This window comes from Ambystoma mexicanum, chromosome 10 (assembly GCF_040938575.1).
Source record: "Ambystoma mexicanum isolate Mex_15411 chromosome 10, UKY_AmexF1_1, whole genome shotgun sequence".
Classification (NCBI taxonomy): Eukaryota; Metazoa; Chordata; class Amphibia; order Caudata; family Ambystomatidae; genus Ambystoma; species Ambystoma mexicanum.
In genome coordinates this window covers 27,643,324-27,667,039 of record NC_090932.1, presented here as the reverse complement: position 1 = coordinate 27,667,039, position 23,716 = coordinate 27,643,324, and the positions used below count along the sequence as shown (strand labels likewise).

At 46.4% G+C, this 23,716-nt stretch overlaps 1 protein-coding gene and 1 long non-coding RNA gene across 3 annotated transcripts in view; one reads left to right on the top strand and one right to left on the bottom strand.

Annotated features, from left to right (window-relative positions):
• LOC138491116 (uncharacterized) overlaps nt 1-23,716 on the bottom strand; it is a 250,141-nt gene that overhangs the window by 33,284 nt on the left and 193,141 nt on the right. The window lies entirely within an intron of this gene.
• The window catches only part of CCDC50 (coiled-coil domain containing 50), a 411,626-nt gene that overhangs the window by 336,570 nt on the left and 51,340 nt on the right, over nt 1-23,716 (top strand). For both annotated transcript variants that reach the window (XM_069617441.1, XM_069617440.1), the window contains 2 exons: nt 6,493-6,572; nt 7,960-8,069. In XM_069617441.1, the coding sequence (XP_069473542.1) occupies nt 6,493-6,572; nt 7,960-8,069 (190 nt within the window). The remainder of the gene's footprint in view (nt 1-6,492; nt 6,573-7,959; nt 8,070-23,716) is intronic.

The window sequence follows — 23,716 nt, the reverse complement described above, 5'->3', positions numbered from 1 at the left end:
CACCTAGACCAGGAAACCCTGAATGGTGAGTAAGCTGTCAAGAACTATGCAATAATTGGTGAAGCATACCTGAAGAAGCGTCAAGCTGACCCAGTATTTTCTTGTGCACTTTGAGCAGATGAAGCAAATGTGTCAAGTTAACGTCTTGGGGAAGGGAACCCTGAGAGTGAAACCACTAGAGAACGCCTTCCCAGGACCTCCCTTATGTGTGATCTGTGCTACATTGGGAAGGAAATCCCAAGACCTCAGTTTCGTGCGAACTGTTACATTTGAACTTGGGGAAAGGAGTCCCAAGACGACCTCTTTGTGTGAATTGTGGTACAATCGAACTTGGAGAAGGTAATTTCAGAACTTGACAGAACACTGATGAATTAAAGCTCTATTGGAACTGTATTGAACTTTGGATAGGTAACCCAAGAGAAACTCAAGCTGAAAGTAGCTTAGCCTTTACTTTTGAACACTTACATTTTGCTGACAAGATTTCCCCCCCCCCCCCCCCAATCCCCCCCATATTTTGTTATAGTTGTGAGGGCAAGCATAGATTTTGACAGACTTTTATTTTGGACTTGCAGACGCAGAATTTCCTTAGTTTCTTTAGGCGGGGAAATCCCACTATAGTATAGGGCAGGTGAGGTGCTACACCATAACTTTTTGTTTACAACTGCATAGCTGTTGTCTGTCTCCTCTCTTGATACCTTGTCTGTCTCATACCATATAGATTGAGATTATCTAAAAACTATCAGGAGGATTTGTATATCCCTGGAGCGTTGGGCACAGAGAGATGTTGTAGCATAAGAAGCGGAGCAGTGCCAGCCACCCTTCCACCCACCACCTTTTTGGTCTGTTTGTCTCCCTATGTGAGAGAGGGTATGCCCAGCCGCGGTCCCTTACCCGCAGCACCCTAGAGAACCCAGCTGCACCTCACTGATGAGACCCAACAAGCCTGAAACATGTGTAGGGTTGCTTGTGTTTCTGTGCTGAGGGGACCTGGCCTAGCAGCACGGGGGCAGCTCCTGTTGGTGGCAGTACCTGACAGTACCTTTAGTGATTTGCATCTGGTTGGACCCCTTTTGCAATGGCGCAAAACACGGTAGTGTGGAAGGTTGCCCAGAGCAGTGCCAGTGGTTCAGATTAATTCTAAACCTTCCATCACTTTTTTGGTTGCAGCATAAGAATACACAAATTGCAATTAAGATTACAATAACCCTTCAAGTATTTAAACTTCGTTTGGGCACAACATGATTTGTGTGCCGCTCCTTCAAATGTCCTTTGGCTTCTGTAATGCTTCCTGTGGAATGTTGTCCCCTTGCCTTTCTTGGGTTACTGCTCCCCCACATTGGTTATCCCAGACACATTAGTGCCTGAGAGGGTCACTCTGTCTATGACATAACCAGGACATTTGCAACACAGGATCCCCAGTGACCAGATGTCGAGGTAAAAGGGTAGGAGCATCAGACCCCAGACTGCACTGGAATAGCAGCTTACGAACAGGCTGGTCATTTGGCATGTCTGTTTTTTGTGCCGTCGCCAGACCTAATATTTTCTTTCTCCTTGTGGAGGGCTCAGGGTTTGGCCAAAAAAGCAAATATTGTCAATGAAGGGCACATTGACACTGGGGCAGATTGTGTGATGGGAGCAGTCAAGTAGGGATACGGTTGGCAGTAAGGATGTTCTTTCCCATCTATTTATATTTTCATTTCCTCCCCCGTGACAGGCAGGTTTGCTTACTGTGGGGATTTTAACTTCCCCCATACAAATGTCTGCTTCTGCCCTCTTTATACTTATGTATGTTGGAGGGAGGGGACTGTCCTTGGAATTTGTTTCCCGTATTAACATAACATAAATTGACAGGCACTTTGGCCGACTGAGGCTGAGACAAGAGGAAGGCAGATGGTGCAGGAGGGGGGTGATGAATGAACATGTGGATTGATGACTGAGCGCGAGGGAGGATGTGTGAATGAATTAGTAGCTTGTAGAGATGGCTAAATTAGTGTGTGGTTGAATTAAACTGTGGGGGATAGGTTTGTTTGAGGATGGATTAGTGAATGAGTTTGACAAGTAAGTGATTACTGGAGGAAGGCATTGTATAACTATTGCTCCTAGATGAATAGTTTATCATTTGAATCCTTATTTGACCCGCAAACTATTGTATTTGCTGGATGATCTCCCTCATCTCCTGAATTGCGCCTGACTGCCTCGTCACACAATCGCTTGTCCTCACTTATAACACATATGTATTGGTTTTGCAATCATTCGTCCTTCTTGTGGGTGTAATATGTTTAAAATGATTCCCCTAACAGACATTATGGCAGAATGTATGTCATCCATTCAGGTTCACCTGGGCCTCAACACGAGGGTGAGTGACAAGGAGGCAGAAGAATCATGGACATAAGCATTTAAGAACATCTTAAAATGTATTTTCAGTAGTCGATATGCATGTCGTCTTAAACAGGGTTTTGTTTCGTTTCATTGGATATTTCAGCACAGCTAATGGAATAAAAGCATAGGCTAGGGCCTGTGAGGTCTTCATTATGGGGCCAACATGGACATCACTATTGCACATTACCTTTCCAGTAGCAGAACCTATTTGGCACTTCTCAAATTGATTAACATAATTCTAAAAGAAGTCTCAATGCATTATTAACCTATTGGTAAAATCGCCACCTAGGATATTTCTAAATGTCTACATCACTCTTACTAAAATTAGCCCCCATGGTGGAGGAGCCAGCCAACCAGGTTACTTGGATCGCAGGCTGAATCCACGATACATGCCAGCGTTCAAAGCAACCCGATGGTTGCTCCCCCCAGCAAATGACTGTAGGTAGTGTCCTGCATGCCAGCAAACTAGCGGAGCAATGCCGGTACGGTCCCTGCTACAGAAAATGCCTCTGAAAACTGTCCCCTTCTAATGGATTGGGATGGATACAGCCTAACCCCCTGAACCCAGTCTGTAAGGGATATAAATATCTCCTAGGGATAGTTGATTACGCCACCAGGTACCCTGAGGTCTTCCCCATATAGGGAATTTCAGCCAGACTAGTATGTGATAAACGTATTCATTTCTTTGCACGAGTAGGACTGCCCGAAGAAATACTGACGGATCAGGGTACTAGTTTTATGGCTACAGTTATGTCCCAGGTCTGCCAAAGATTACATATTAATCTGCTAAGAACATCAGTACACCACGTACAGTGGGGGAACTTCCCTAACTGAGGAACAAAATAGGTGTGGCAAACCCTGAAAAACCAGGCCGAGACGTTTTCCAGTCTACCCGGGAAAACCCAACTGGCTGAGCAGGCCATCAATACCAACCCAGAGCAGATAGTTTGCATGCGGCCCTATTGAATACCAGAGGCTAAGAGACAAGTGATGAAAGAAGAAATCCAGGAAATGTTGCGGATGAACATCATAGAGCCCTCAATCAGTCCCTGGTGTTCCTCCATAGTTTTGGTGCCCAAACTAGACAGGTCCACTAGATTCTATCTAACTACCCTGACCTGCACGTCTCTCTTGTCGCACCTTTCTTGACGCCTACCCTCTGCTCCCGGAACTTATTTATTATGCGCTTGAAGTACTGTGCACACCTCATTACTATGATACTTGAACTTGTTTTCTCTTTTTGCAATGTAATGATCTTGGTGCCACTCGACCTGCTAAGTCACACTGTATGTAACTGTATATTATAATCCTGTGACTATCCAGTATGCATGCACCCTGTAATTATGTTACTCGACCTTGATCCTGCCTTGTATATACCTGCCTACTTTAACATTTCTGATGTCTCTGTACTTTCCTTATTTACCATGTACCTGTAACTAAGTTGAACATATTCCTGTCTTTTGCGCCCTGATGCCCCAGGGTCTGGCGCGCTCTATAAATAATAAACTAAACTAAATAGTATCTCAAACTATGGACAAATTACTTGAAAAACCTCACTAAGGGGTAATGGCAAATTCCATTGAAGCCACTGGACAAGGAGGAGACAGCAGTTGCCAGTCCACAAGGCTTGTATCGGTTCAATGTTTTATTGTTCGGCTTGCATTGGGCCCCTGCAACGTTTCAGAGGTTGATGTAATGTTACAACCACATGAAGTCTGCGCTGCAGCTTACTTGGACGATCTAGTGGTATTCAGTATATATTGGGAAGACCATCTCAAACACCTGGAGAAAGCCATGACTGCGCTAACGGATGTAGAATTGCACATACACCCTAAGAATATCGTCCTGGGAGGCATAGAAAAAAAAGTACTTTGTTTGCTCCATAGGTAGAGGTGTGATACATCCACAAGCCAGCAAGGTTGAAGCTATTGAGAGAATACCCCAGCCTAAAATCAAAACCGAGATGAGAACATTCCTCAAATTTGTGGGCGTACTACAGAGGATTCATACTCCAGTTCTCAGCAATTGCAGCTCCATTGATGGGCACCTTGGGGAAAAGGGGGGCTCTGAAGACCTATCCACCAACCCCATAGCGCAGTCTGTGTTTAATATGTTTAAGGAGGCCATTTCTACGAACCCTATATTGCACTATCCGTACTTCAGCCGACACTTCTTCCTCCAGACCGATGCTTCAGGAGGTTTCCTGGGGGCTGTTTTGTCCCTAGAAGTAGACTGCAGTCTTTCCCATTTGCTTTGTGAGCCGAACGTTACTCCCTCATGAGGTTTCTTACTCTACGATCAAATAGGAGTGCTTGGTCATTAACTTGGCAGTAGAGGCCCTCTGTTATTACCTATTGGGGTGGAAATTCACCTTTTTCACCAACCATGCTCTGTGGTTAGCCTGACACGAAGACCCAAACCACAAGGTTTTGCGTTGGTTCCTGTCCTTTCAGCCCTTTGATTTTGACACTAGACATAGCCCTGCAATGTGCAGTGGTTCCAGACTTTCTATCCTGATATGATCCCATGCCTAACCGGCCTGAGGCTGGTGTGGTGGCATACGGGGACCACAGGGGCCATTGCTCTGCTGGAGCGGGTCCTGGTGGTGGGCCAACCCAGGCAAACGCTACCGCAGCTGATCCGGCGCGAACCCCACCTCACTCCAATGTGGCCAGCTGACCACAGTGCCCCAGAGTGGGTCCCAGAGCGGGAGAGGGTCCAGAGATGCTCCAGAGTTGACGGACATCAACTCTGCGGGCAAGCACAACCAATGCCGTATCAGCTGGATCTGACATGGAGGCGGCAGCAGACCCTATTGGGGAACCCCATTACCTGAGACCGCACAGTGCTGCAGATGTCCTGGCAGCAGCAAGGAGGCTGAACCCAGCGGGCAGCACACCACACAGATCCAGGGGAGAACGGGAGGGGACCATTGGAAAACATACCGATGGGCAAAGAAACGTGGGTAGAACGACAGCCATGACAGGGGGTGGTGGGCCTTTTCCTTCGAAGAAGGTATTGGTGGAATTGATTAAGAAAGAAGTTGATTGGGTTTCACCAGAGGGTTGGACTATAAAGGAGGAAGGAATCCTTGCTACATTGTTGCACCATTTTTGCCTTCTAGGACTACGAGCTGCCAAAGGAAACCCCAGAGGAGTGGTGGGCCTATCAAGAGTAGCAGGAGAGAGGCGAGGAACCATATTCATACTGACTTGGAAGGAGAAGACCTGTTGGAACTTAGGGGTGAAGCAACCTCATAACCTTGTTTCTCACTTTTTCTGTTGAACACTATAGTAAATCATTGAAGCTGCAACCAATCTTCCGAGTCTGCATCCTCTTGTCAACAGATAACACGTTTACTCTAATTACAAAGATAAGGAAAAGGGTTGTTTGCATATCAAAATACATAGGCCTTGTACTTGTAAGGCAGCTCAGAACACCATGAAGCTAGTCTTCAGAAGTCCAAGAGAGTCAGACTCTTGAGTTTGAGGAGGTTCTCTTAGTCACTAGGAGAGGGCACTGGGTGGGAGTAAGCTGCAGGTTCCGAGCCAAAAGTAGGAGGTAGAAAGTAAATGAAGGGACTTGAGTCACTTGTAGGTATTTGGGAGAGCACATCCCACCACCCTTAGGGTTGAGTTCACTCGAAGAACTGACTGAGCAATTCTCTCTCAGGTGAACGCGTGCTTTGTCTCGAACGCTCTCTGGCTTGCCCCCTCCCTGCATATTGTGCAGGATGCTTTCCTCCCTGCCCCAATTGTTGCAAATTAATGTATAATAGCAAGTTGAGTTTAAATTAATCTCCTTGTTCGAGACTTGTACACATTTATAAACTTAAGGAAAAACAATTTTAGGGATCCATGGTATGCAAATCAATGATTCCAGAAGAGTTTGGGGTCTGTTTTCATGTCATCCCCATACACCAATCGATCTCCAAAGAGCTCGTATGTTTATGTGGAATGTTTACGCAGTTCAACTTTGCCTGATTTTTATAGCAGCACAGTGCTTCATTGTAAGGAAGCAAAAGTTCTGTAACCACACCCACTGCAACGTATATGATGTCATTCTTGCAAACTGCTGAGCTTTGCATTGAAATCACTGTCTCCTTTTTTTCAGGTTGAAGTTAATGAACTTGGACATTCAAGATCAAGAGATCGGCAAGATCAACCACGATCCAGAAGCGATAAACCATCACGGTGAGCAATGCTGACTGTATTAAGCCACATCCAGATGAAGAAACTGTGAGGCTCTAGTGCTGCGGCTTGACATTCTGGGATTCTAATAGGTTTCTGGGAGTAGTTACTGAAGCGGGATCAATGCTGGTTGTGAGAAGGAGGTAATGCGTGAATCGTTGGAGTGAATGCTGACTAGAAGGATGAATGGATGCCGCCGTACTCACCAGAACATTGCACTGCATTCATTATAAAGTATATGGCCTCCCAGAAAGAGTTGTTACCCTGTTGGATAACCTTTCTTCCCGGTAAAAACTGTGTCTGTCATTGCACATACCCAAGGCTTGCACTATTTCTATTTTTCTACATGTTTCCAGCTGTGTAGTACTTGATCTGTGCTTACACAGCATGTAGCCCCATGAGTATCTTTGTCCTGTTACCCTGAGACCCCACAATGTACTCAATACCCACAAGGACTCCAACCTTGCAACATGGTCAGAATGATTGACGTACTGCAACCCAGTAAACCAAACTCTACAAAACACATCTACTTCTGTTAAAAATCCAGAAATGTTCAAGTCTATTTACAAGCAAATGCATTTAAGAGTAAGCAAAATCTGTCCTCTAAAATACATCTCATCCATATCTTTCCCTCCCCATTTGAAACTTAAGGCGCGCTGTGTGTGCTGGGCCCGCCTGTTAAGTCCACGTCGCAAGTACATATAATCTTGTGTCTCTGCAGGCTTGTCTTCATGGGTCTCTCTTCTGGCTGTCAAGACTAGGCCCTAAACTTTAAAACCAGTGTTTTATACTAATGGTCGAAGATAAAAAATATTCTCTCTGGGAGCTGTCTTAATAGCGCATGTTACTTCTTCTCTAGTTTTTAACCACTGAAAAGAAAATGTTCTGCCCAAAGATGATGAATTTCATGAGTGGCGCACGCTTTTTTGGCGCACGACATGTTTGCGCATGCACTCCGACCACAACCCTATTGCCCCTTACTCCTCCGACTCCCATACACATTGTGCTGGTAGCCAGGGGAGACCCTGCAACCCTCTCCACTGTCCATGCTCTCTGCCACCTATGTGCTGGGCAGATTTCTCCCACCCCCCAATCAAATGATGCTACTACCCTCCTCCTCTAACTCCCTCACACATTTCTTCCCCCTGCCTCCTTACTGTACTCCACGCTGCCATGTTATTCGTCCTCACCCCACTGCCCCTCATACTCCTGCTATGCTGTACCTGATGTGTGCAAAACAAATTCACTTCCTGTTCTGGAAATGTGGCATGTCAGTGTAGCACATTAAGGAGAGTTGGGCTCAATGAGATACTGCTCACCAACTCCTAGTTAAGAGCAGAACTAGCCTCACTGTCTTGACATACTTCAAGTCTCCTTTTTTTTTTCTCAGGCCGCCTCCCCCGGGGGCTGAAATCATTGCAGATTTAGAGAACAATCGTAGTTTTGAGAAACCATCTAGCTCGACACGTCCTTTTTCCAAATCTGAATCTTCTCCGAAAGGTAAGAATGTTTGTGTCACTTTTCAGACCTAATTATTTAATTTCGGGTTTTAATATGACAGCAATTTATTAAAGCGTCAAAGCGCTAGACTTATGCAAAGCTGTGGTGTGATGCATGGAAGGAGTTGGGGCAGAATTCAATTTTTGGGGGGGGGGGGTGAAATCTTACTTTTTAGGGCCCCTAAACCTTTTTTCATTTTTCCCCTTTGCTTTTGTAGGTTTTCTAATTTATTTCAGTGCGCAGGTGTTTATTTCAGTGGGCAGGTGGACTTCTGCCACTTAATCCCTTTTTAATCCTTAAGTGTTGGGTTGCTTATAAGGCTCCCAGGCCCTGGGGTGCTTCTTAAGCACCCCTAGACGCACAGGGCAATTAGATAAACCTACATTGGTTTAGATGGTGGGATTTACAGCTAGTATTTAGTTTAGCTTAGTTTTAGCTTCACCAAGGGTGCAAGCAGATTTACTGCATTAGTAACCCAATGTTCCTCTTTGGAAGCCATTGGGGCTAATGGCATTATTTAAGTCCTGCTCTCAACCAATTTATTTTAGGGGCTTCTTTTTTCAGAAAAACCACTAGTCATGGCTAAATTAACAGTTTGAACCCAAAATGGCACCCTCTATATTTACTTATTTTATTGTTGAAAGCACAAACCTAGCTCAGGAGCAGCTGAACGCTGTACAGGCTGTGGGTAGCCAGTATTTGGCCTGGCATCTTTTAACAGTAGCGCAGTAATTTGGCATTTATATAGCGCTACGAACCCTCGGGTATCTGAGCGCTGCTTATTATTACCCACGGTGTGTGGTGCTCATTTGTCGACCTCGGAAGGATGAAAGGCTGAGTTTGGCCCCACCGGGATTCGAACCTGCGTTAGCAGGCTCTGCACGGATGTCAAAGCGAGTGCTCTTCTCGCTGTGCCACGCTACCGGCTTAACTCAGTACCATGAGTTACACTATGTGCATCCATTGGGATTGGTAATCGGGGTCCCAAAAGGTAACGCATCCCTCTATCTAGTATTTGCCAATAAAAGAGGGCACACAGAGGATGGAGTATGTAAATGCAAAGTAGCGCAGCCTTTATTCAGAATATACAAAAGCCGAGGGAAACCAGGCTGGCACACGCAAGACCAGGGAAGAACAGCCGTCGAGACTACACGACAGAATTTGGGCCTTGGAAGGCCTCTGGCCTCGGCCCTGCAAGTAGGGAGAGTGGGGGGTGGACATTCCGGCGAGTCGGTTATGGGGACATCACCCGGCGGCAAGAGCGCTACCCACACCTCTTCCACTAAACACACTAACCCCTCCCGAGATGCGACACGCGTGTCGAGTGATCGGATTAAGAAGGCACAGAGAGCAGTCCGGCGAATCGGTGTCCCCTGGGCGTTCCAGGTCACCGTCGCCCCATGACACACAGCAACCATCCACGATTGCTAAGAGTGCCACACTACCTAAAGTCACTGAGGTATGGTAGTCAGAAGACAAATCCAACCTCTACCCCCAGGCAGCACGTTCGACGGCTACTCTGGTAGTTCGTTCGACATCTGCTTCCGAGATTTCGGGCCCCACTGCCAAGACTCCAGAATCTCGTGATCCCTCCTCCGATTCTCGACGCCAGGTGTCGAAAGAGTCAGGAAAATCCAAGGGGTCAGGAAAACATTCCTCTACACATGGGAAAGGGGAAAAACAACATAAAGCCTCTGAACACCAGGTTCAGAAGGAGAAACGCCCTAAATCTTTAGAAAAGTCCAAGGCCCATGACCCTGTCAGCAAGGGAAAGATTGTTCCTCCTACTGCTCAGGATATGGGCATGGAGGAAGAGGATGCGGATCCTGTAGTCATTCCTAGTTCAAAAAATTGGAGTTCTGACGACATTGATAGGGTAATGCGAAGAATGTCATTTATGGCAGACTTATATGAGAAAGACCCTAATTATTTCCAGAGCTATACCAGCACTCCAGCAACCTATGCCCCGTTGAGGGTTCAAGCCCTATCAACCCCCTTCCAAAAGGCCCCGCTCTGAGGCTCCAGCGCAGGGTTCGTTGTCAGACCCTTTGCTAATTAAACCTTACCATCCAGAGTCCTATGGCGAGGAAACAAACACATATTCTGGAAGACCAGACGGGTTTCTTACTATGGGGACGACGACGAGGAGGAGGAAGATGAGGCGGAAGCCTACAATCTCGACTCCCCTATTCCCAAGGACCCCCGCCGGTGAACAACTCTCCTGTTGACAATCAGCCTTTGCTTAACAAAGTTTTAGCCAAATGAACACTCGGGGGGGCCCAAGAAGAGAGATTTTGCAGAGCAAATTCTAGGGGATAAAAGATCCGTTGCCCCGGCTATCCCCATTCTAAAGTCTATTCAACGCAGAATCAATCCTTCTCTCCTCACCCCTAATCTTACCTGGGCATTTAACCCAAGAATAGAAAAGTTATTCAGGGCTGCTCCCTCCGACCCACTTTACATAAGGGGTCCGCTAAAACCCGACTCATTAGCGGTTACAACCACCAGAAAAAGAGCGGGAACACCACTAGCATCTTCGGATGCTCCCCGGGACAAGGAGAGCAAGAGAATATATGGTCTAGGAAGGAAGGTGGCATCCACGTTGGCATACCAAGCACATATTGCCAATACCACCACTCTGCTGGCAAGCTACAACTGACACCAATGGAACAGGTAGCTGCCCTCATTGCCTCCGCACCAGAACCTCTAAAGAGCCAGTTGTCCCAGATTGCGTCGGAAGGAAGATCAGTGTCCGGATGCATTCTCAAGGATAACTTTGGTGCAGAAGACAGTGCAGGGAGGCTGATAGCAGAAAGCACAGCAATCAAAAGACACGATTGGCTGAGGCAGTTTTAAACCAGACGCCCAAGCCACCCTCATTGACATGCCGGTAGAACCAAACGTCCTGTTTGGAAAAGCAGTGGAGGAAGCGCTAAAAATGGTTAAGGACGAATATGACACCTTAAAGTCCCTTGGCCAACTAACAAACCCACAAGCCAGCGGGTAAAAAATAATTTTCGTCGCTTTTGCGGGCCAAACACCAAAAGAGGGTCCAATTACTATCAGAACCAAGGAACCTCATGGGGTGGCAACCAACTGGCTACCCAAGGTTTCTCCAGAGTTCAAAAGAGGGGCCGCGGTAGGGGGAGAGGCATCCCAGGTAGAGGCGCTACACCTCTCAAACAGTGACGTTCCGCTCCGGGTCCCTTCCCATGCATCCCCAGTAGGGGGGCGCATTTCCACCTTCACCCACGCATGGGAAGGGATCACTTCGGAGAGATGGGTGTTGTCCAGTGTCCGCGGGATACTGTATAGAGCTACTGAAGCGCCCCCACGACCATCCTCCAAGACAGAAGATGCTCCTTGGGGCACCAAAGAATCCTCCTCGAGGAGATCGTCATTCTTCTTGCAAAGGACACAATAGAACTCGTCCCGGGCAACCAGGTAAACAAGGGTATTTGTCCAACTTACATCCTTGTGCCAAAAAAATATCTAACGATGCGCCCAGTATTAGACTTACACCCTGCAAAAAAGTATGTGAAGCCACAAAAATTTTGCATGACTACACTCCAGGAAGTAATACCCCTTCTAAAAAGAGGAGATTACATGGCAACATTGGATATGAAAGATGCTTATTGTCATATTTCCATGCTCCCAGCAGAAGATTCTTACGTTTCAAGGTAGACAGCCAGCACTACGAGTTCAAGGTGCTGCCCTTCGGTATAGCCTTGGCTCCAAGGGTATTCCCCAAAGTACTGGCGGTGGTGGCGGCGCACCTACGCGGGGAGGCAATCCCATGGTACCCTTACCTGGATGACTGGCTCATCACAGGGGAAACCCCTGTAATTTGCAGATCCAACATTCAAAGAACAATCAACCTCATCTTCCAATTGGGCTTCTCCATCAACGAGAAAAAATCAAGCCTGGTGCCAAGCACCTCCAAACAGTTCCTAGGAGCTGTTCTAGACACCAAAGAGGGGTTGGCCTTTCCATCAGAGGAAAGAATTCGGAATCTGTTACTGCAAATTCCTCAATATCAGTCCGGTCACCAGATAAGGGTGCACAAAGCGATATGATTTCTAGGCATGATGGCATTATGCATTTACCTGGTTCACCCTGCGCGTGCGACCCATGCAGAATGGTTGGCGAAACAGTGGTCTCAGGCAAGTGGTCAGTGGGACGATCTAGTGGTCCTTTCGCCAACACTAGTACAGAGTCTTCGCTGGTGGACAAGAGAGAATCTTTCAAAGGGATAATCCTTTTACGATCCAGAAATACAAGCCGTAGTCACAACAGACGCGTCCCTGTCAGGGTGGGGAGCACACCTCCTTCACCACACAGCTCAGGGTCTCTGGTCTCACATAGTGGCTCAGAATCAAATCAACCTGCTAGAACTTCTGGCATTCTTCAGAGCGCTTTGGGCGTTCGAACCCCACCTATCCAACCTGTCAGTGCAGATCCTAACAGACAGCACGACTGCAATGTTTTACATAAACAAACAAGGGAGCACTCATTCGCCAAATCTGTCCAGGCTTGCCCAGAAAATTTGGATATGGGCACTCAGACGGAACATTTACCTGTCATCTGAACATGTTCCAGGGTATCTCAATTCACTAGCGCACGCTTTGTACAGAGATCCCCCTCCCAGAGGAACACGAATGGCGTCTACATGAAGAAGTCGTCGAAGATCTCTTCTCTGTGGGGTTTCCCCACTTCAGACCTATTCGTCACAAGCGGAAACAGACAATGCCCAGAATTCGCATCCAGGTTCCCCCAGCCAGGCTCCAAGGGAAAGGCTCCTATGGATGAATTGGTCAGGGATGTTTGCCTACGCTTTTCCACCAACCCCTCTGATGATGAAGGTGGTCAACAAGATACACAGGGAATCGATGACGCTCATCCTAGTTGCTCCTATGTCGAGACAACCATGGTTCCCACACCTACGCAGACTGGCGGTGTGCAACCCCATCAGACACCCGTGCTGGTACAACCTACTCTCCCAGTACGAAGGACAAACGGTGCATCCTCAACCAAACTCGTTGAACTTGGCAGCATGGCTCCTGAGGTCATAGCGTTTAGCCATCTCAATTTACACCAGAGATGTATGGATATCTTGAGTCAAGAAAACCTAACGCTAGGCACTGTTATTTTGATAAATGGAAAAGATTAGTTATTTGGTGCCAGAATAAACAAATCAACCTAATTGATTGCACTCCTTCCAATATTGTCACCTACAGGATTGGTATTTAATTCACTCAAGGTACACCTGGCGGCGCTGTCAGCCTACACCACCTCCCATAACAAGGTGTCATGGTGGAAAGTGCCAGTTGTTAAAGCCTTTATGGAAGGGGTGAAGAGACTCCACCCTCCAATGTCTAACCCACCACCAGGATGGGACCTTAATGTGGTGCTTGCTAAACTCATGGGCCCCCCCTTTGAACCCATGCATAAAGCTAGTCTCAAACATTTGACTTATAAAACTGCCTTCTTAGTAGCCATTACATCCATGAGAAGGGTCAGTTAAATTCAGGCTCTCTCAGTGCAGGATCCTTTCTTTACTGTCCATAAGGATAATCTGGTTCTACGAACTCACCCTAGGTTCTCACCCAAGTATATTTCTAAATTCCATGTTAACCAGTCCATTGAGCTACCGGCCTTTTTCCAAGAACCCAGAAGCTCTGAGGTGAAACTACACACTAGATGTTAGAAGAGCGGTCCTCTACTATGTAGACAAGACCAGACCGCTAAGAAAGACAGATCAACTGTTAGTCTCCGTAGCTACAGGCAGAGAAGGAGATCGTGTCTCTAACAGGTGCCATCTCTATATGGATAGTTAAATGTATCCAACTGTGTTACTCCCTTTCAGAAAAGACACTGCCTTTTACGCCAAGGGCCCACTCTACCTGGTCCACTCTGGCTTTCATTGCAAATGTACCCCTGGACAGCATTTGCAAAACAGCTACATGGAGCTCTATTGACACTTTTACTCAGCACTACTGCATTGACACTCATTCCAAGACAGATACTCAAGTGGGACAAGCGGTTGTAAGACATTTGTTCGCTCATGACCCTTCTCACATCCCACCTCCTTCTTCTAACACTGCTTGCTAATGTATGCACAGCATGTGATCTTAGCAGATTCCACAAGCCTTAGAAGGGATACATTACTCACCATAATTGTATTTCTGATGCTTGTATCTGCTTAGATTCACGTGCGCATGCCTTTCCTCCCCTCTGAGAGAAGGTGCATCGATGCTTGTAGTCTTATCTATCTCATCTGCTTGGATACTCTGTACTCACGCTACTCCTCATGCTACCTCATGTCAGAAAAAGTACAATCTGAGGGTCATACACGCGAGGGATCATGGGTACAGTGGACGTTATACTAGGGATAGTATTACTGGCACGCCCTAGTTAGAAACCCCTTTTCGAGTTTCGAAAAACAAACGAATACTCTGCAGCTTCCACTAGCTGTCGGCCTATGCACAGCATGTGATCTAAGCAGATACAAGCATCAGAAATACGATTCCGGTGAGTAATGTATCATATATAGATATATAGGTATATAGATGCACCACTCATGATTGAAGGGGTACCGGTCTAAAGTTCCGTCTAGCGGACCTCCCACTACAGATGAGAAGCATAATACATTATTGCATTGCTTTAAAACTCTGTTGGTTAGGGCTTAACTGGTGTAAATATGGGTCCTGATTGGTTGGCAGGTAATATGGCCATCCTTGAGCACTAACGAGGTGAATTGGAAATGAGGAAATCTACATGGTGGGGGTCCACTGTTATTCCACTTAAAGAACAGCCCTACATCATTCCAGCGCCATGAAGCCTTTTCGAGTTGAAGATTCGTCCTTGGGCGTCTCCTCGTGCCTGCGTCCCTGTCTGTAATGGCAGATGCCTTATGATGGGTAAGAATGTGTAGCTTCCTACTGGTGTGAGACTTACAAGACTTATCTCTTGGTATTAGGTAAGCTACCTTTTAATATAGGCCTATACTACACAAGTTGATAGTGAATGAGCACCCAGGCTTATCTTAAGAGGGATAATGTGAGTTGTAGAGCTGTACAACGAAATGTGTAAATGCAGGCATCCAAGTAAACACTTACACACTTAGTTATATTATACATATTTATTTATATATACACAAGGATAATTGGACAATCTTTGAAAAGCAGCAACTAATAGTAACATTAATCCCAAAGTTGGGATTCAATTCAACAAGAGCAATAAAGTAGTTGAGTTAACTTTTCTTATGCGAAACATATTCCAGCACACTGGGTGACGTCATTTGAGGTCCGTATTAGCACTTATTTGTGATCACCAGTACAATATTGAGTTTCAAGGAGGGACAAGTTAGTCAGAACATACTTTGTTAGTAGTAAAACAGTTAGATTCTCCCTAAGGGATGTAGGCAGTTAACACCGGCATTGTGGTTTCTAAGCGCAGGACCGGGATTCATACAGGTGTGGCACAGCGTTGTCTTGCTTGCAAGACAAACGTGTTGCCCCTGGGCTATTCTGCCTCACCTATATATAGAACAAATATACATACACTATACCCTAACCTTTGTTGGATGAAAGGCTTAGTTGACCTTGTCTGGAGTCGAACCTGCAGATCACACACACATTGCAGCAGTGAGCGCTCAACCCGCTGAGCTATCTTACGGGCTATAGCTAACAGAAAAACCAGCCACTCCAGAAACAAAGAGCCATACTGCTGGCCACAGGCCAGCAGCCACAATAAAAAAAATGTCTGATTGTTTAGGGGTAGCAAGGGAGACTTCAGGGGGTTGCAATTGCGACCCCTGGTGATGCATAAATGATGTACCCGTATCTAGCCTTGGCACATTTTGACTGACTATTGTTTTGAATCATATGCTACCAGACTGTGTTTCAGATTTGAATCCCTCTATTTGGATTTTAGTTACTTCGGACTGTGCGTTTCGCATAGCTGACGGCTTGGGACATCAATCTGTCAGCTACGAGGATATTTCTTGGCTTGCTGATTGGGCGCACATGAACATCAAATGCTGTCTGCCTTGCATTGTCACTAATTAAATGTAATGGTTGAACACTTGTGGGCCTGGGAATCTCTCCCTCGTCTCTTGCTGTTCCTGTATGTAAACCTCCCTTCTGATTCCTGCAGCCAGGACATATCTTTCCGCTTAAGCCATTGTGCAGCCACTGCAGATTTCCTTTTTAAAATGGTATTGGTTTTGTCATGTGTACTTCAATGCTGACACACTGTTTCGATCGGTCCTGATGCATGTCTACCATACGTTGAATTCCCTGCCTGTGTATTCCACCTCTAACCTATCTATCTACGGGTTTCAGCTGCCCGAACTGTGTAGATAGTCCCTCAACTGTGCATACTGTCTATACTGGCGCCCATCTCCTCTCTATATTGGTGTTGGCACACTATTTGGGTTCTATGCAATCTAGTTTTAGTTCCTACACTAATGGCCTTCAAACCAACTAATTCTTTATGGCAGCTGCATTTCCAGGAGTCTTTAAAGTTTGGTTTCCAATGTTTCCCTTTCAACTGTGTCCTTCCTCACTTCGTATTTTTGTCTCTTCTGAGATACGTAAGGGGCGGGTTACGGCATGCTCCCTGGTCAATACTGCATAACTACAGATTAGTCCTTGCTCCGGGGTTGTGGAAAAAGCCAGGTTTCAGAGATTTGCGTAATTGGAGAATTGTGGAGCCATTCCAAGCCGATACCGCGTTGGAGTTCCAGAGGGTGGGTGTGTGACAAAAGAACGATTGTTTGTGTTAATCTAGAATGGTTTGAACTGGTTCCTGACTGCGGGTAGCCACTACACTTCCTGTTGGGGTGGGCATGGATGCTTGGCAGTTTTGGGGCCAACCTTGTTGGCTGTCGACCAAAATCATTGTTTTAAAGCCACTAATGGGATTGGTGGGCCAGCAGGGGCTACCCCTGTAAGTGAACGTACATATAGGGAAAACACTGTTCCTACACACTTCTGCTGGAATTTTAGAAGGTAAATGGGTTGGAAAACCTCTTGGCCGATTTTGCTGCTTAAAAATCATTCTAGCAGACGTTGACATCCAGTCTGACCATACTGGTGGGAGTTTTAGTCCAAAAATAGGAAGGTACTGCAAAGAAATGAAGACACACCAGTCACGAGGAACAAATATATAAACAGTTTATTCACACTCGAGCGGACTCTGACAATACATGGCATGCAGTCATAGGAAAAGTGAGCAAAAACGTGTGGGTGTAGACATGTTTTATGCACCTTCGGAATACCATAACGGATTTGGGCTAGCTTATCGCGTGATAATGGCTTGTGACCTACAGACGTGGGATTATTTCCATGGCAACATGTGCGCAAACACTCCATGTCATCCTGCAGACTATTTACTGTCTGGGAAGCAAAGCGGAGAGTGGTGTAGGAGGATATAGTGTTCTCCAGCACAAGGTAACATTCCGCGCGCTACTTTATCGATGTTATTGCTAGGCTAAAAGGTCAGCCTGTATTTCTACTCCGTAGCTTGATCATTCAGAAACAGAATATGCTGTGAATTGTGCTTTGCTTTAATTGTCGGGATCGCACATTCACATTCGCTGCGGAAAACGAGACAGTCAAGGAAGACAGGATGGCACCTGATTTACTGATTAGCTACGTTCATGCCAGTGCTTCAAGGCTCTCTGTTAGACATGCTCATCGGTTAAAACATTCAACATTGTTCTAGGGAAGCTACCGAAGCAGTGACTTTGTGAGTTCTCACTGCGTTCCAAAATGAAAACTCGGAAATGAGAGCAAAGCAGACAAGATGTTTTTGGCAACCGCAATGGTGCTATTCAATGTGTACGTGCTTAGGGCAATATTATAATGCAAAATACATCTACTTTTACAAGCTGTGTGCCTTGCCCTGTGTTCTGGTTTACATTTTCGAGTGTTTGGTGCCCTTTCTGGGTTTTATTTGTCCTGCTGCTGGTCCTTATCTGCTTGTGCCTAGGCAGTTCAATTCTCTGATCATTTTCTGAGCCTTTCTACAGCAGTTTACAGCCATTGGAACTGCTGCCGCCAGGAAGGCTGTTGGAACGCCAATACCCCACCGAATCGGCTTCTCTAGGCCGTCCGGGTTTGCCACCAGCTGCTGCCCTGCTGCAAGGATCATTTATGCTGTTGTGCCGTTCACCTTTGCCTGCTGGTTCACTGGGATGTGCATAGTCCTCTGTTTGGCCATCTGTCGCTGATTTTTGGATGGTGGGTCCTGTTCCTGTGAAGGACGATTGTTCTTCTTTTGTACAGTTGCGGTAGTCATTGGCTTAAGGTGCAAGTCCCTGGGTGACCGGATCCCTCATTTGACAGTTTATAAAGAAATGTTTACTCACCGGGTTGTTCTGTTTTCCTGAACAGTGTTTTCAGGAAACACTGTAATGACTTATCCCTGGGTTGGTGAGTTGTTCATGCTGCTCACTCAGTGGTGTCTCTGTGGTAGAAGTTGCCCTGCAGGCGGAATTGAACTGTTTCTCCCCATTGACTTGGATTGGGGACTTGGCCCCATTGGCTGTGTTTTGTTTGGATCTGCTTATTCTTGTATCTGCTTAGTCTTGTATCTCTTCTTGCAGGGTACTTCTCTGGTGCCACCTCTGCACATGTGGAGAGAAACTGGAACTTGCTTGGCTTTTTAATCACAGCCACGTGTAAGCCTACAGATTTGGCTCTGTTGGTTTGAATGGGTTGCTTATAACACTTAGAACGCCAACAAATCATACTATAAAGTACTTGCCTGAACTATGAAATGTGTCTAGAGTCCCTCCAGCTCTCCATCAAACCCTGGCTCTTTAGTGATTACCCCTGATGTATTAGGGATTTTTAAATGTATACAGTGCACTGCTGCCCCAGGATATACTATGCATCAGTGTTATTGTTTCCCTCTTCCGAGCCTCTATAGTGTAAACCTGAAACCTATCCTGGACTTCGGTAGCCCTATTTTTTGTGTGACCTTGTAATAAATGTGTTTTTCAGTATACTAGTATAGTGTATACTTTGCTGAGTCTTTTGGGAGTAATTGTACTGCTCTGCTTCAGTTAGCAATGGAAGGTGTGGTCTTTCATTTTGGGTGACAAATTGTTCTACCATTAAGCTAAATGGTTATACAGCCCTCACCCGATGGCTGTGCAAAATCAGCTAGCAGAAGGTTGTGAATACATCTATACCACTGGCTTTGTTCTGAGAAAACCTTCAAGCTTGATGCCAACCCGCTAAACTGACACAGATGTCCAAGCTTTGAGTTACGTCTTAATTCAGGTACAATTGATTACATTCCTTGTACAAAGTCCTTCACAAACAGCCAGGATTGTTGCATGCATACAAATGGCGAGTAATGTTGCACACTTGTGGGACATTTGACAATACAGTGACGTTGGGCTTTGTGAGGGAGGCATGGTATCACACGTATGACTGACACAACCGTTTCAAAACCTTTATTAACTTCTTGGGGTTTGGAAAACTCCTACTTTGCCCTATAGCTATGATGGGAGTAGTCTCTACCATCACATAATAAAGAAAACACAGTCTTAGTCTGTCAAATCAAAAAACTGCCTGCCTGATCTCTTATACAAGAAATGTGTAAAGGGGGATTTTTAAGCAAAGGAAACTGTGTTCTAACACAAAGGATCAAGGTGGTTGAGTCAGCTCTCCTCCCCACATTGGACGGCACGGAGTAAGGCGGCCCACTCAGGTTATAAAAGGCGGCCCACTCAGGTTATAAAAACGCATTACAAAACGTGGGTTGAGTCCCGCTTGGCCTTCCATGTTAAAGTCACTTGTTTTCAGTTCACCAAAAGTTCACGTAGGTCTCCCTCAGCCGGGTTCGGCCCTTACAATCGACACTTGCAGGGGTTCCCTTCCCCTAGCTTTATTCAAAGTCGTTAGGGGTTCCCTTACCATAACTTATTCACATTCCAGGTCTCCCTCACTCAGGTTCAGACCTTTCACTGATGTGGAAGACTTGGAGTGTGCAGGGATTTTTCACAAACCTCTCCAGGACCACTTCAAATTTCACGTCAGCTCTCCTATGTTATTTGCCCCAGTGTCTTTTGGTCTTGGTAGTTCCATAATACATTCAGAAAGGTTCAAAGAAATCTTTCTCTTTAAAGCATTCACCTTTTAACTTCCCCTTTCGTCTGGATTAATTTTGACCATTCCGAAATTTCAGAGTTCGTTCACTTTGTTGCAAGACATCAAACATTTCACAGAGACTTTTGAGTGGGCTATTTCCTTTCGTGGGCCCACTCCGCTACTCATTATCACTGGCTTCTGTTATCTCTGTTTTAAAGTTCACTACTGGTTTGCTTTCTTTCGCGTCTCTTGGGCATGTGCGCAACCTTCAATTGTGAGATGCACTGTTGCGGCTTCAATCTTTCCTTAGCACAAACAGGCCTTTCTTGTCTTCAGCGAACTCACCTGTTGTGTGCATTCCTTTCTTTTCTCTGAGGCTTTGATTCACGAGTCAAGGTTGATACTACAGGCTTGGACTCGCCTCCCCAACTCTGCCATTGAACCGGGAGGGTCACTGGCATCCTTGAAACACAACGCAGGCTTATTCTTGTCTGGGAGTTTGCTTTCTCTGCATATCTTTCCTGGTTTCCCGGAGGCAACAACCTCCTGCAGGGATCTTTATGGTTTCTCTACCCCTCGCTCTGGTCCGGCTACCGTCGTCCTGCTCCAGTGGGTTTGCCTTCGCCCCCGAAGATCTGCTCCTTCTCGTCTCACCGTGCTCATAGTGTGTCTCAATGTTCCGCCTTTTATCAATGTGGAGGGAGCTAATGGGTATCAGATCTATGTAATTAAGGTCAAGTGATTGACCTTGCCTGACCTTATCAAATGACATGTCCAATGAGATATGCAAGTATTAGCCTCTTTACCTTTACTCTGTCCTCATCTTTCTCTGCCCAGTGTTTGTGTAGAAAGGGGGTAGGGTGTTGGAATGTTAGAGAATCCTGTAAAATCAGATGTGGTATGGGTATGGGCATGGGCAAGGGGAATACTGCGTCTCACCATCGGTTGCCTCACTCCCCGAAGATATGAGACATAGACAAGCAAGTGAGATACCCTTTGGTTTCTCATAGCTTAAACTTAGAAAGACAGTCCATGAATGGGATCAACCAAAATTTCCTTTCTAGCTGATGCACTATGCTACTGTCAATATATCTTTAAAACATCCTATTCTCTACCCAACTTCAGATATTTGCTCATCCTTAAAACGAGACGGAAGATTAGTTGTTTGTGTGCCGAGTGTGAACTCCTGGGCTATGTCATGGGTCTTTATTGCCATAAGGCTTCGACGTGCTTGCAATGGTTTCCCCACACACTGTCCATTTATGTTTCAGTGGTTTCCTGATCATGATCGGCATAAGCTTATGAAATGGCACCTTGAAGTTGTGTGCGCTAGAATGTTGAGATTCCTTTTGGACATTGCATCGCACTGAAAAGAAGTACCAGAATCTAGCTATGCATCTTTACAATTTCCATAAGGCAAAGTTCTTAGAATTGTGTATATAGGCCAAATGGCCTTGTCTCCCTTCACATTAAAGGACTGTGAGCCTACCCTTTTCCATCGGTTTTCCACCAGCTCACTTGGTTCAGTTGGTTGGGATATGAAAGAGATGTGGGGTGGTTGTAGACAGACCTCCCACATATGTTTATTTCTCAACTGTGTTTGGCAAACTTTGGACCATTCACTGGGGATGTGTGCTCAGCCATTAAACATGGAATTGTTGTGGGGTGTTGTCAAGAACATTGCTAGCTTCTCTCATGCTATATGACCTATATAGGGTCCTCCAGGGCTCGAAATTAAGGTTGGCTAAGCAGGAGCTAAAAGGAGCTCTTGGGTATCAAACATAACCAGTGACCAGGAGCTGCCACTTGGAAACTAGGAAAGAAAACATAGCTTTCCACAAATCTAACTACTCGAAACATATAATTTTATCCATTATTTATGTCCCCTTCTGCTTTAAATATCGTATAATCGAGTCCTAATGTTTATTTACAGATTATCCCAAATGTACAGGGTTAAATTGACAAGTCTGTTTGTCTGGCATCAGTAGGCTTGCAGAGCCAAAAGTAGCTCTTGGTGTCAAGCTAACTAGGTTCTTCTAGCCTACAAGCAGGAGCTGATTAGCTCCCAGCTCTCGTCAATTTCAAACCCAGTTCCTCTTACTGAATTATGGAAATGTCTGTGGTCAGTACAACCTCGCCTTCCCCGTAGAACTCCTCAGGGAATATGTTTTGCCTCCTTAGGGAACCTGGTCACCTTTCTCGTCATAGATGTCATACTTCTCCAGCATGGGGTCTAGCATGGATTCACATGCTCATGAATATTCCCTGTCAGGCTGGGAATCCTCGGTAAAGGAAAACATCAGTTTGTTTCACTTCTGAACTGTCTTTCTCCTAACAACCAATCGTTGGTCTGTGGGTCATGCTGCCCCCAGCCAATGACTGCCCTCTACCGAAGCCCCTCCCCTGGCAGCCATCTTCAGATTTTTACCACACATTCAAGTGTTGGGAGTCCTCGTCCTATAGCTCTCGAGCTTTTACTGCAGTGTGCGATTTTTCTAAGAGATTTACTCTATTTTTTCGGTCAATCGAGCCTCAAGCGCCACCGATTAACCTTGCGATTAACAGGGACCAGTTTTCAGATTCATCAGCGCTCCTCAAGGGCGGACTTTTGTTGAGTTTCTTCTTGCAGGATTCCAGAAGCTTCTTCGAGGCCTACACCGGATAGAAATGGCAGAGAAGGACTTGGTGCCTCTCTTCAAAGTTTGCCCCGGCTAACAACCTACGGAACGTCTTTTCGGACGATGGACATTCCCTGTGCCTCTACTGCCTGCATTCGGACCAGATGCATGTGGAGGACGACTGCGTGGCTTATTGGGAGATGGAGCCGCGCACGCGGGCCAACAGACGCAAGCACCTCGAGTGGCTGCAGGCCAAGGCCCCTGCTCCGGGTGAGTCCCGGCAGCATGCCTCCCCTGCCCAGAAGAAGAAAGCGGAGCGGTCTTCCTAGACCTTTGAGGGCGCCCCTCCACAGGGGCCCAACATAAGGTTAAACACCGCAAGTCCACTGCCTTTGGGAGCCCCGTTGCGACAGGATCCTCGGCGGCCAGGGCGAGTTCAGCGTCTCAAGCACCTTCCACCATGATCCAGTGCTCCAGTTCTTCAAAGAAGAGTAAGTCGGACCATCCGGGCAAGCTTTTAGGGAAGACCCAAGCCGGACCGACGGAGAAGGCTAAAGGGGAGCAGGGTCACGACCCTCCCCCTAAGGTGAAGGCCGCGGACGCGATCAAGACCACCACGGCCCAGGTGCATCAGACAAAGACCCACACTTCCGTTGAGGTAGTGGCGGCGTCCCTCGCGAAGGACGCTTGGGCGGATTCACAGGGCACAACCCCTAAGGTGAGGGTATCCCTGCCTGCCAGGAGGGAGTCCTCTTTCCAGCTCATTGAGAAGACTTTGCAGAAGATGAGGCCCATCATTTCAACGAAAACAGTCTCCCCTGGTCGCAGAGAGTGGGGGGGGGACACAGTAGTCCTCCAGGGCACGGACATTTCCTCAGAGAAAGAGCTTACCAGCCTCCCGGTCCTCCAGGGTGGATCAGCC